This window comes from Caretta caretta, chromosome 4, assembly GCF_965140235.1.
Source record: "Caretta caretta isolate rCarCar2 chromosome 4, rCarCar1.hap1, whole genome shotgun sequence".
Classification (NCBI taxonomy): Eukaryota; Metazoa; Chordata; order Testudines; family Cheloniidae; genus Caretta; species Caretta caretta.
This window is the reverse complement of record NC_134209.1, coordinates 16,330,582-16,342,946: the sequence shown is the minus strand read 5'-3', so window position 1 is coordinate 16,342,946 and position 12,365 is coordinate 16,330,582. Positions and strand designations below refer to the sequence as shown.

At 48.4% G+C, this 12,365-nt stretch overlaps 1 protein-coding gene across 31 annotated transcripts in view; it reads right to left on the bottom strand.

The window, feature by feature from the left end:
- ADGRL3 (adhesion G protein-coupled receptor L3) overlaps positions 1-12,365 on the bottom strand; it is an 810,612-nt gene that overhangs the window by 122,915 nt on the left and 675,332 nt on the right. For all 31 annotated transcript variants that reach the window (XM_048848457.2, XM_048848466.2, XM_048848467.2 and 28 more), the window contains 2 exons: positions 5,133-5,342; positions 244-464 (listed from right to left, as the gene is read on the bottom strand). In XM_048848457.2, the coding sequence (XP_048704414.1) occupies positions 244-464; positions 5,133-5,342 (431 nt within the window). The remainder of the gene's footprint in view (positions 1-243; positions 465-5,132; positions 5,343-12,365) is intronic.

The window sequence follows — 12,365 nt, the reverse complement described above, 5'->3', positions numbered from 1 at the left end:
AACGGAGAACCTGCCTCATGACAGGAGACTTAAGGAGCTTGGCTTGTTTAGCCTAACCAAATGAAGGCTGAGGGGAGATGGGACTGCTCTCTATGAATACAACAGAGGGACAAACACTAGGAAGGTTTCCCAGCCTGGTTCTCATCAGAGCCACAGGAACTGGGCGGGTCCTTCCCCAGAAAAGTTCCACAAACTCCCATTGCTTCTCTTCCACAGGTCCAAGGGTGGAAGAGTTCAACTCACACTTTATCTGTGCCATAGCTCCTGTAGTCGACGGCCGCTGAGACAGCCACGATGAGCGCGGGCATTCCGTAGCCAACCAGATAGAAGTACTTCCTTCGCGAGTGTTCACTCTCAAACACCTCCACCAGCATGATGTATAGCTGCACCCCCTCCAGGAACATCCAGGTGAATGCCGCCAGGAAAAAGAAGTGCAGGAGGGCAGCAAACACAGCACAGGCAATCTGGGAGAGTCCAAAAAAAAACAAAACAAAAAGAAAACAGGCAGAGGTTTGCTCCCAAACAAAATTATTATAATTATTGTAACAAAACCACTGATATCCTTGGTTATTACACATGATATTAATCCTAGACTCTCTCTCTCTCTCTGTATGTGTATAAATATATATACGTGGCTGTAATTTACCCAAAGAAACTTATGTTCTATGCACATTATCCTAAGCATATCATTGGCTGAAACTCTGGTACCCAGCTCCTACACTCCCACAATATCAAACTGGATTTTTAGTAGGGAACATCTTCAGATTCAAATCATTGAAGCAATTGTTCCCTGTTTCTTACTATCAATATAAAACAGGAATAAGACAAAGAAATATTCTAACACCTTGGTTTAATAAACAGACATTATATGAGAACAAAAACTCAGATAACTTTAAATATTTTTTTTAAAAAATATATTATATATTTCTGTTGTATATTATTTATAAGTTATATATGTCTATAGTATATACATATGTATTATATACACGTATGTATATATTTATATATATGTGCATGTGTATAATTTTCTATATAATGTAGATTTGTGTAATATATGCCTTATACATGTATTATTATATATAGACACATATATTATTTACACATAGACACACACACATATATGCACATGTTTGGATTTGATGGCGAAGTGCCTCAATACATCAAGGGCTTGTGTTGAGGAATCATAAAGACCATGTTTCTATTTCTGATGCCTCTGTTGACTATTGTTGCGTGAGCAAGTTTCAAGATGTTGACCTGCCATGTGAATGCTCTTGGGTGTTGTCAGCAGGGGCGGGCATATGCTGCGGGCTCCATTGCTCAGCAGTTTGGGTGAGGGGCTGAGATAAGAGAATTTTAAAAAAAAAAAAGGCAGGGAAGGGGAATGTGAAAAGACAGAATTCCAATGCAAGACTTTATTTCACACCCATCCACTGAGATCAAACTGGCCCTGAACAGATACAATGCTGGGAACAAGCCTGCACTGACAAAGGGATGGACAACAACATAACCTCAGTGATCTCTGCGGTCTTCAGCTTCTCCCCAGTGCCACGGGGCTCGAGCCCAGGATGTCTGTTGTATTGTACCTGGCCATGTGCTAGAGGTAGCCCATGATCCTACAAAGAGAGTGAGCACACTGGCATGTCACTGAAAAAAACTGTGAAAAGGTGAAAACTCCCTGCTGCAACAGGTTCCCAGTGAAAAAAATGTCAGTCATAATGAAAATACACTAGCCAGGAATGAAGGAGTGCCCCTGCGTTAGGGAAGGATCGCGTGGCTTTGAATATGGAGTATATGCAGTGGCTGTTTGGGGAAAATGAAGACTGGAACTCCGACAAAGCATATTTCTAGAGACACTCACCAACGGGCGGGGATGCTTTGGCAGATGAGAATATCATTTCTAAATGGAGTTTAAAAACACAAAGAACATGCCATTTGTCTATTTTTACATGGACATGGAATTACTGAAACGATTATCCAAGTAGGGCATTGACACATGACTTGTGCTGCAGCTTTCCAAAGAACCTAAGGGAATAAGGCACCCAAACCATGTTAAAGGTCAATAGGAGTTGGACACCTAACTCCCTTAGGCACCTTGGAAAAGGCTAGAGTCAGGGCACAGTCTTGCTCCTATCGAGGTCAAAATTCATTTTGCCATTGATCAAGAGAGGAAGGTCAGCACCGCCCCTTTTGTACCCTAACGGACGGTTCTGGAGGAGTGAAAGGAAAACCTCCCTCTCCCACTGGCCACACCAGCAGCAGAGCATTGGGAAGCACGGCAGGTGACTGAAACCGTTAGGGCTTTTGGTTCAGCTGCCATCAGGCTTAACCATCCCCTCCTTCTCCACGAGTGGAAGGGACCAAAGGGAGGCAGATTTGGTGTGCGGCGATCTGCCTCCATGGTATTTTTCCCATCCTGTCCCTTATCACGGACAAGCCCCTTGCCCCAGATACACTCTGTGGGCTGGATGTTCCAGGTGGGAGGGGTGAGGTTGGGCTACTCTCCATGACATGGGCCCCTTCAACCCTGCCAGGGATTCCTCACGGCGGACCGTACTGACTGAGTCAGCATCGCCTTATGTGGGCTCCCAAGCCACCGTGTGCATCAAAGGAAGGAGGGAACAGCCGCCAGGGACTGTTTGGCATTGGTGCTGGCAAGCAGGGCATGGCTCCTTGTCCCTGCCCCAGCTCCCCGCTCCAGGCGGTAGGGGACAGGAAGAAGTGGTTATGCATTAGGCTGTTGTACAGATGGCTCTGGCCTCCACAGGTTTCCCCAGATTGGAGCATATCTCAGGACATTCACTGGTTTTGGGGATGAGTGTCCCACCTCTTCCACCAGGGGAGCACAAGACATCCCAGCCTTCCCTTTCCTTTCTCCCTCCCCCCAAAACCGGACAGAACCTGTCAGGATGAATTTCTGGGAGCCAAAACTCACAATGTTTCCTGTCCATTAGGGCTCTCCTAAATCAGGGTTAGGCCAGCCCATGCCAGTTTTCCCCTCTGCAGTAAAATGTCAAAAAATACACATGTAAACATGGTGCTTGGACAGTTTAAGAGACTCTAGAAAAGTTTTCTTTTGATGTTGCAGTGGCTTAAAGTGAATGGCTGCAGAAGCAGCATAGCCTAGTGGATAGAGCACAGGACTAGGACTCAGGAAAGCTAGGTTCTATTAACTGCTCTGCCACTGGCCTGCTGGGTGACCTTGGGCAAGACCCTTTCCTTGGCCTCAGTTTCCTCATGTGTAAAATGGGGACAATGATACTGACCCTCATCTGTAAAGTGCTCTTAGATCTGCAGATGAAAAGTGCTGTGTAAGTGCTAGGTGATGGTTTGGTAAGTGATTCAGATTCTCCACTTAGCAGATGTGTAAGGGCAGCAACTATTGATACAGTCCCTAATGGCCACAGTTATACCATGCTCCAGCTTTGCTGCCTGCCCACGGTGTGTGGGTGTGAATCCCAAGTCCAACCTCCGTGGAGTACCCAGCACAAAGGTCACTTCCCTGGGCCTTGCGCGGACTGGACTAAAACTTCATGGGCTGTTGGGAACCCACAGCCCCGCCCCCTGCCCTTCCTGCCGGCAACCCACGGCCCTGACCCCTTCCTGCCACCAACCCACAGCCCCACCCCTCTGCCCTTCCTGCCACCAACCCACGGCCCTGACCCCTTCCTGCCACCAACCCACAGCTCAACCCCCCTGCCCTTTCTGCTGCCAACCCACGGCCCTGACCCCTTCCTGCCACCAACCCACAGCCCCACCCCTCTGCCCTTCCTGCCACCAACACACGGCCCTGATCCCTTCCTGCCACCAACCCACAGCCCCACCCCCCTGCCCTTCCTGCCTGCAACCCACGGCACAGAGCCACTGCAATGCAGAGCTCCACAGAGCTAGAGCACCCCCTGGATGGCTTTTCCTGGGTTTGGCTTCAGCAGGAATGCATCATTTCTGCTACATATCAGGCCGCAGCTGCCTATGGAGGGAGGACAGGATCTGTCCCTCCGTGCATTTCTCTGAACAATGGCACATTCAGAAAGGGAGCTGAGGTTCCAGTAATTGCTCTTTGAACTCAATCACTATGCAAGGTGCTGAGCACCCTTCACACCCACTGACTTCAATGGCAGCTGAGGGCAATGCACACATCACTGGGAGCCCAGCAATCAGCAGCATTGAGCCCCAGGAACAGCTGTTGAATTATTATGGCCACAAAGGCTCAGCCATTCCGATGAAGGTGCCATCCCGAGTGGGACTGTGGGGATGAAAATGTCAAATGGTGAATGTGTAATCACAGCAGTAATATTTCTGTCTGTCTGCAGAACTGCACACAGGTGACTGCTTGTATACGGTGTACGTTTCCCCTGCTATCTAGTGTGTCACAGACATTTATAGAGTCAGTAGAATACGGCAGATCGAACGTGCAGAATTTGTTCATTTCAAAGTTTAGAACCCTGTGATTTGTAAACCAAATTGCTTCACAGACGTCAAAGGTGCTAATCCTTAGTCTTTGCCAAGTTTGAAGGCTTTTTCTCTAAAAAGAGCCATTTTGATGTATGTGAGCACAAACAGAGCACCTGAAATAGTCTTGTGAAAAAGGCCTTTTTTCCCTTTGGATTTTTTTTGCTTAAGTTGAGGTTTTCTCAAAAACAGCCAGATGGAGTTTAACTCACTACTCAGAAACACTGAAGTGAAGAAGAAACAGTAGGAATTTCAGCCCCCAAGGATAATTTGTTCAGGAAATCATATGGGCTTGATTGGAAGCCTATAGGAGTAACTGGAAAGTTTCCTATTGACTTCAATCAGCTTTGGATCAGAAAGGAGGGCTTATAATAGAAAGCATCTTCTTGCGAATTATTGTGCTGTTGCCGGGGAAACATGAAACAACACACACCTTTGGTATATACGTTTTAAACGGACATCCAGGGTGACATCCTGGCCCCACTGATGTCAACGGGGATTTGGCCACTGGGCATAATGGACTAGGATTTCACCCTTGGTTACCAAGTAGGGCCCCAATCCTGCAATGAGATGAGCATGAGTGTAGGGTGTATCCACATTCATCTCAATCCAGGATCACGCCCAGCTACCTCCACTGGAAGGTGGGAGGAGATGCTTCCATATTTCTATGCCAAGTATCTTACTGGCTGATCCGTTCGATTGATCCCGATGAGGAAGAGGAGCTCGGCCACAAAGAGGCTGATGCACAAGTTCTTGTGAATTGTGTTCCTGTCACTCTGGAGTCCGCGGAAAAAGCAAAAGGTGAAGATGCAGATCAGGAGGCAGACGAGTGACAGCAGAATGCCGACCCACGTGATAACATCCAGGAGCAGGTCGTGGACCATGTCGCTGTGCTGGAGACACAACAGAAAAATAATCAGTCACACGTCGCACGCCAGCTAATCAATACTGAAAAAAGCCAGGTTGTTTAAGACCCTTTGATAGACTCCTGTATCCACTTCCCAAGAACTGGAACAAGGGACCGATAGCTAATGAAGGGTATTAGGAGTAAAACTACCCAGAATGGAGTTCTGCATTAATGTGGCCACAACCTGAAAGCCACGTTCTGTTCTCTCCCTCTCTCCTTGCTTGGGTTTGTTTGTGAATACAGCAGTAAGGCAGTGGGGAAGGTACCTGAACAAACTCAAATCCCAAGATTGGGTTGCAGGGACCATTAAGATAATGTATGTCTCAATGCCCAGCATGTGGCAAAAACAGGGATTATTTTCCTTTCTTTTTTTCACAAGGGAAGGCAAAAAATATTGATTTATCAAACCTGGGAGCTGGGAATCCAAAATGAATATTGGAACAATATCCTGGATAAACAGAGACCTTTTATTGATCACATTGTTTTTAAATCCACATTTAACCAGGATTTTAATGTGGCTCAGAAATTGTGTGTTCCCCCTTGTGATGTGGTCTAGTTTCTGCTTACCCAGAAGTAATGTCCACATGGTCACTACTGCAGGGATGTTTCCCTTTCAGGCTACCATATGCCCGAAGAACAGCAGCAGCAAACACTGGTCTAGGGGGTAGGCCATGAGCTCTCACGGTGGAAAGCAGGATGCTGAGGTCCACCAATAAAATGCCACTGGACCTATTCCTGTGTTTGTCCGTGCATTTGCTTCCCAAACCAGGGCACGGACGCTTGGCGCTCTCATCTTGGAAGAGAAAAACAGGGTGTTTTGCTATGGGGAAAAGTCTATGACAGATGGAGGGGAATGCTGATTCATTTACCCTTTTTGTTACCTCCGTGCCAATGACAAAGCTACATCAGTGTCAGGCACTTATTGATATAGATTCCTGCTATGTCAGCACCCATCAAAAACAACTCAAATCCTTTCAGCACTTTGGCTTTATCGGCACGATTGATAGGTATCAAATGAGAATGAAAGATGGTGAGTGAGTTTTTTCTTCCCCCTAGAGGCTGTTTATAAAGAGACTAGACAGAAATTACAGGAGGTTTTATTCCCACAGCACTCCTGCCATTTTTCTTGGGAATCTGGAAGGTTTAAGAGACTCTATGATTGCAGATGTACCACAAGGGCACAGATTTAACATATGCCTATCGCAACAGCAACAAAAATGTCTATTCCATCCCCACTGCACACACAAGGTGAAAAGGAAGAAAGGGCATATTCTTTTCCTGACGGAGGTGCATTGTTTTATCTCTGGGTAATTCCATACTCATTAACTTTCCTCTTAACTTGGTGCGAAAACGTTAATATAAATCCCGATCCTTGCATTTGCTCTGCTTTGCATGAAGCTGCTTGGAAGCGGTGGATAGCATCTCCCCTAACAGCCCCGCTGCAAAGCAGGCCAGCTCACCTGATTAGAAGGCAGTGCGAGGCACAGCTTCAGCGACCTGAGAGACACAGACACAGGAACTACACAGCTGGCACAGGCAGATAAAGGGGAGAGACAATCAGGTGAACTTCGGAAAGCGTGGATCGATCGCCCAAGGCTATGAGCACAAACGCAGTAACACTCCAGACAAAAAGTCAGCCTTGTACGTGGGGAGCTTTCCGGAGCTCTCCTTCGTCTGATAGCAGAGCACCCCAGCTTCAGGGGGAATGAGCAAGAACCCAGCCTGTTCCTTTTACACGCTTGGCTCCATGCACACACCAAGCCTGTGTGGAATAAATGAAAGCCACAGATCTCACTTCTCCACTGCTCAGCTGCCTGCAGAGTTATTTACACCTCGGACTGCAAAGTGAGCATGAAAGGCTGTCCAATCAGATCCTTGGGCACACTCCCCACTGCTGCCCTATAGGGAGGAGGTGGTGAAAAAAGGTCCGACAGCTCCCCAGGACCATTCAGGAGAGGAGAAGAGGAGAGGTCAGAGGGATTCTGCCACCAGGGCCATGTATGATGCCGAGATAGGGAGTAGGGGGAAGAGACACCCCTGCTGAGATGATAGGGTGGGAACGAAGAGATCTCTTATCGTTCACTGGTTCTGGACCACACAGGGGCTGAGCTGAGAAAGGGCTGGGTAGTTTGGAGCAGGAGAAAGAGACAATTCTTCTCTCAGGCAGCTAGCACCTCTGGGAGGATTAGCAAGGAGCTGTGCTGATGATCTCCAGTGCACAGCCCTCGAACAGAGGCATGGCCCCTTGTGCCTGCCAGCCCCCCGCTCTGTGCAAGCCAACAGGAGGTTGGGCACCACAGCCCCCGGAGACCACATTGGTCCAGCTTGCTTTCTATTGACCATCACTCTCACCTTCCAGTGCCCAAGTGCTACCACAGTCAGATCTGCTGTAGGTGACAGGGCAGAGCCGCCATCCCACCCAGCAAACACCTAGGGTTGCATGCCCTGGGTTGGGAGCCAGGAGACCAAGGGATCTAGTTTCACTGCTCCTACTGACTGGAGTCGGTATTTCTGTGCCACTGTATAGCACCATAAATATGACACCCTCTTAAGTTAGGATGAGAACCCTGGGATAACGGTAACTGTTGGAATGAATGTATATTGCCAAACATGGAATGTAGAAGTGAGTTGGGATGTTGTGTTAATATCTGCATGATTGTTGTGCGTTTAATGCTGTCATTTTGGTTAATGGAACTGGGTGGGGCAGTTGATGGTAGAAGACTGAGAGCAGGAGGTGGGAGATTTTGCCCTTGTGCCAGGGAGTGGAAGGTTCTGTCTGTGCAGGCTCCAGGAAAGGTCAGAACTTGATTTGATAAATGCATCTTTCCAGGCAACAAGCCTCATTCTCAAAGGCATGACACTGGCACTTCCTGGGGGCCTGGATGCCTCAGTGCATTGCTACAGAGCCTTTCACCTGTAGGCCACTACAAGCTCTTGCCCAACAGAGGCCTGATGGCCCCTATGTGGGATGAGTTTGTGGGTGTTAATTCCAGCTCCCACAGCACAAACTCAGCATCACACTTTTCACTGACAGTCAGACTCAGCAGAGAGGCCAAAAACTGTATGGGCCATGGAGACTGTTACCCCAAGAGAGAACGTCCTCAAAGCCTCCAGCCCAAAGTTCACGCCTGGTGGTAAGGCAGTGTTTGCGGGAAGCTTGTCCAGCTTTTAAACCAGGACTTCACTGACCAGGGCTGTTAAGCTGGCCTTTCAAGAGCACTAACCTGCACATTTATTACGCTGAAGTTATGGTTATATATAAATTATTTTTAAAAACGTAAATTCACTCATTAAATAATTTGCATAAAATATCACACATAGAGCCTGGAACAGGGCAGCCACCCGTGGGCCCCTCCAAAAGAGTCTTGGATGTCTCGATTGTCAACACCTCTGTGCGTTTGTACTGATGTGATCTCTGCCAAGCAGCCGTCACAATCCCTGTGCAGCACTTCCACCTGCAGTGTCCTTCAGTCCTCAGCACTTCCTTCAGGGAGAAGGAGAGGAAAAGGAAGCCATCTCACCAGCCAGAGAGCTGGCTGCCCCTGAGCTCCGCTAGCCCTCTCTCCTTCCCTTTGCACATCCTTCCTGAGCTTCTGAACGACATTCTCTGGGAGTCTGTGGGGGAGCTAATTAATGCCTAGCTACGACTACGCTGCAGTGTAAGACCAAGGTTGATAGAACTCGAGTCAAGTTTGTCAACCTAGAGCTTGAGCATCTACACTCATCTCTAACCCCAGGTTAGGAATTGTTGCAACCCAGGTCCCAAACTGGGACTCCAGCAGCTAAACTGCATTTTGCAGGCCGGAGTCCAACCAGACTTCCTAGCACCCTCCCAAAATGGGCCTGCGCTCGCCCTGTGCTTGTGGTGCAATGTGGGAAAACTCGACCATCCAGAGGACAAAGAAAGTCGGCCCCTGGGATACTTCTGGCAGACTCCCAGAGCACGAGTCCAGCGGGGCTGCATCTACACTGAAAAGCAACAGGACTTGAACCCTGGGTCCCAGCTTGACTCGGGCTCGGATCCTCCACTCCTGGGTGGTCCTGGGACCCTGGGTAGGAGCCCTGGGTCAGAACAATTTATGTGTTGGTGGATGGGGTGGGATTAGGCTTGAGGCTGAGTTCAAACCCTGGGTTTACACTGCAGTGTAGACATACCCTAAGTGACCAGCATGCTGGGTCAGTGGCTGGCTTTCAGTGCTCTCTCACCATACTGCTCAAAATCAGGCAGCTGTTCTTTTCTGGGTTCCAAATCTCTAAAAAAGGTGTATTTTACAGAAACAAAGAGCTTGATGAAATTCAAAGAACAAACCAATAAACCCAACAACTTTTGTATTTGTGACAAGTTTTATATCTAGGGTTGGCGTTCGGGGCCAGATCCTCGTCCACGCAAAGACTCCCCTTGACTCCCACAGCTTTTGGATTGGGTTCCGAGTTGCGTCGGTGGGAAGTAGACTGGCTGAAACAGATTGCTGCTTTGAAAACCGTTGTGTGTGTGTCACAGACATGGCTGCCAAGTCCACAGCAGGGTGAGTAGGCAGCCCAGAAATTGCTCAGGCTGTGAAATGTGTAAGAGATGAATGACGGTTCCAGCAGTGCACTGCCTGGGCTCCAGAGCAGAGTTAATAAAAAACAACTCCAGTGAATGTCAGTTTATGACAGAATGGCTTGTCCCTTAAATGAAGGGTCCTTTCTCTTTCCCTGTTAAAAAGCTCAGTAGAGGTAAATGGTGCTGAAACAGAGCTACTGGCTGCGGGGGGTGCTTTTGTTCAGCTAATCTTTGCCTTTAGGAAGGGAGACGGTAACATGCTTGTGGGTGGAGGAATGACACATGGTAACTAAAGAAAGTGTCATTGGCTTGCTGGAATATGGCTGTTGTGCGACCGGTGGGAGCTGGCTTGGAAGGCAGCAGCATGGGTCCAAGTGGGCCAGATTTAAGCTGGCAGTGGTGTATACTTTACACTGCTCCTGAGATTTGTAGCTGCCCAGAATGGACTGGAATCCCGTTACTCCTTTTAAAACTATTATCAACCATAGTGTGTTATCGAGAGCTCATCGTTCTTATGTCCACGTTGCATTTCCTCACTTCAGTATGTTACACTGATAGGGTGAGATCACAGGTGGCTTTAAATCAAGATTTGAGGACTTCACTAACTCAGCCAGAGGCAGGGGCCTATTACAGGAGTGGCTGGGTGAGGTTCTGTGGCCTGCAAAGTACAAGAGGTCAGATTAGATGATTACGGTGGCCCCTTCTGGCCTTAAAGTCTCTGAGTCTATGATACGCTAATAACTGAATCCGAAGAGCCAGAGGAAATGATGGGAAAGCCAGGGACGTGATCTACCGAACCAAACAACATCATTATAAGGAAAGCAGGGGAAATCTTGTTGAATGTACAAAACTGCAAGTTTATGCTGAACCCTAAGGATCAACTCCCCCAAATGTGGCTACAATGGCATGCAGCTGGGGGAGGGATTAAGGAGCCTTTCCTCTCCCCCTTGCATAACCCAGGTAAGAACAGGTCAGGACCCCAGTCCTGCACTCAGAGGGAGCTCACGGGTTATTCTGCACCTGCTCCCCCAGGTACATGTGGCACCAGGGACAGGGTGGGAGGCGGACTATGATCTGAAGCTATGGTGTAATGCCACTGACTTTCACGGGATATGTTCTGATTTACAGCAGTTTGAAATCAGCTTCAGGCTCCAAATCTCTTATACACAATGGGAGATGTACCTCAGGGTACCTGGTTCATCCAGCCTCTACTTCCCTGAGACATTTCCTCCTAGCTGGTTTGGTGTCTCCTTATGACACACACTAAAACCTTCACTCCTCTTTATAGAAGGTCACTCAGCAAGTTCTAGCCCCCAAAACGTAGTCTCCCCACAATCCCTCCAGCTGTAGCTGACACACAACCTTCTCCAAGACACACCTGGCTTTTCCCCAGTCATTTTTAAAAACCTGCCAAAAGATGCAAGGACTTGTCACCCCGGAGTTACGGGCAGCAGCCATTGTGAAAGACAAGGGTGTAAGTACCAAAGCAGTTTGGTTGCTAGGTGCCGAGGTGCAGAATTACAAACCCATTGGCATCACTAATTTCAAGGTCCCAGGGCTCTCGGTAATCTTGATCACTGCAGGGGCCACAGAATACCAGAGACATTTTCCAGTGTCCCAGGTCAGCAAGGTCGTCTTCAGTAGGTCTACTCATGAGCTTAAAGGTAGGCACATGGTCTAGTGCCTTGCTGAACCAGGGCCCTAACTCCTCCTGGTGAGAGGGCCGATGGGATCTGTACCACCTGGTTTGGCTGTTGGGATGGGAGCTTAGGAGGTCTGGTTCACAGTTCACTGAAGTCAACGGAAGCTGAGGGAAGTCAGCACCTTGCCAGACTGGGCAGCTAGTGAGGATACCGGGATGAAAAGCGCTCTTTGGCGCTCTCTGTTAGTGGAGTCAATGTCGGAGCAGTAACAAGAGATACGGAGGGGATTTGCTAGTGTGGAGCTGCCCCGAAATCAGCCCGTCCTGTCCCTTATTATGAACAGCCAAAACACCAAACTGTAGAGAGGACATAAAGTTGTCATCTTCTTCTGTGTTACTAAATGAAAAGCTGAACTGCAGGTTACCATGGATACAGTGTGTGTGGTGAACGCTATGGGGTCCCATTCTGGTCTCATTTACACAGGTGTCACTTCGCTGCTGTAAAATGAGTGCTACAAGGTGTGAGAGAGAGGTAATTCAGGCCCAGTGATTGCATCTTTCTTGCTCCTTCATTCTGGCTTTGTTTCATCAGTGGAGCGGCTCTGCTTACCCAGGACGAAGAGCTTTCGGCCAAGCGCCATCTCTGTTTTATTTGGAAAGACTAGCTACAGCAGCTGATCTAGCCTCCCACAGCCCTTGTGCTCTGGCCACATTGCTGCCAGCTATTGGGCCCAGCCCTTGGGCACCTATGCAAGATGGCAGGACACCTGACACTGTCTCCGCTTGCCTGCTCTCTATACCTTTCTGAGTTCCAAGGGAGA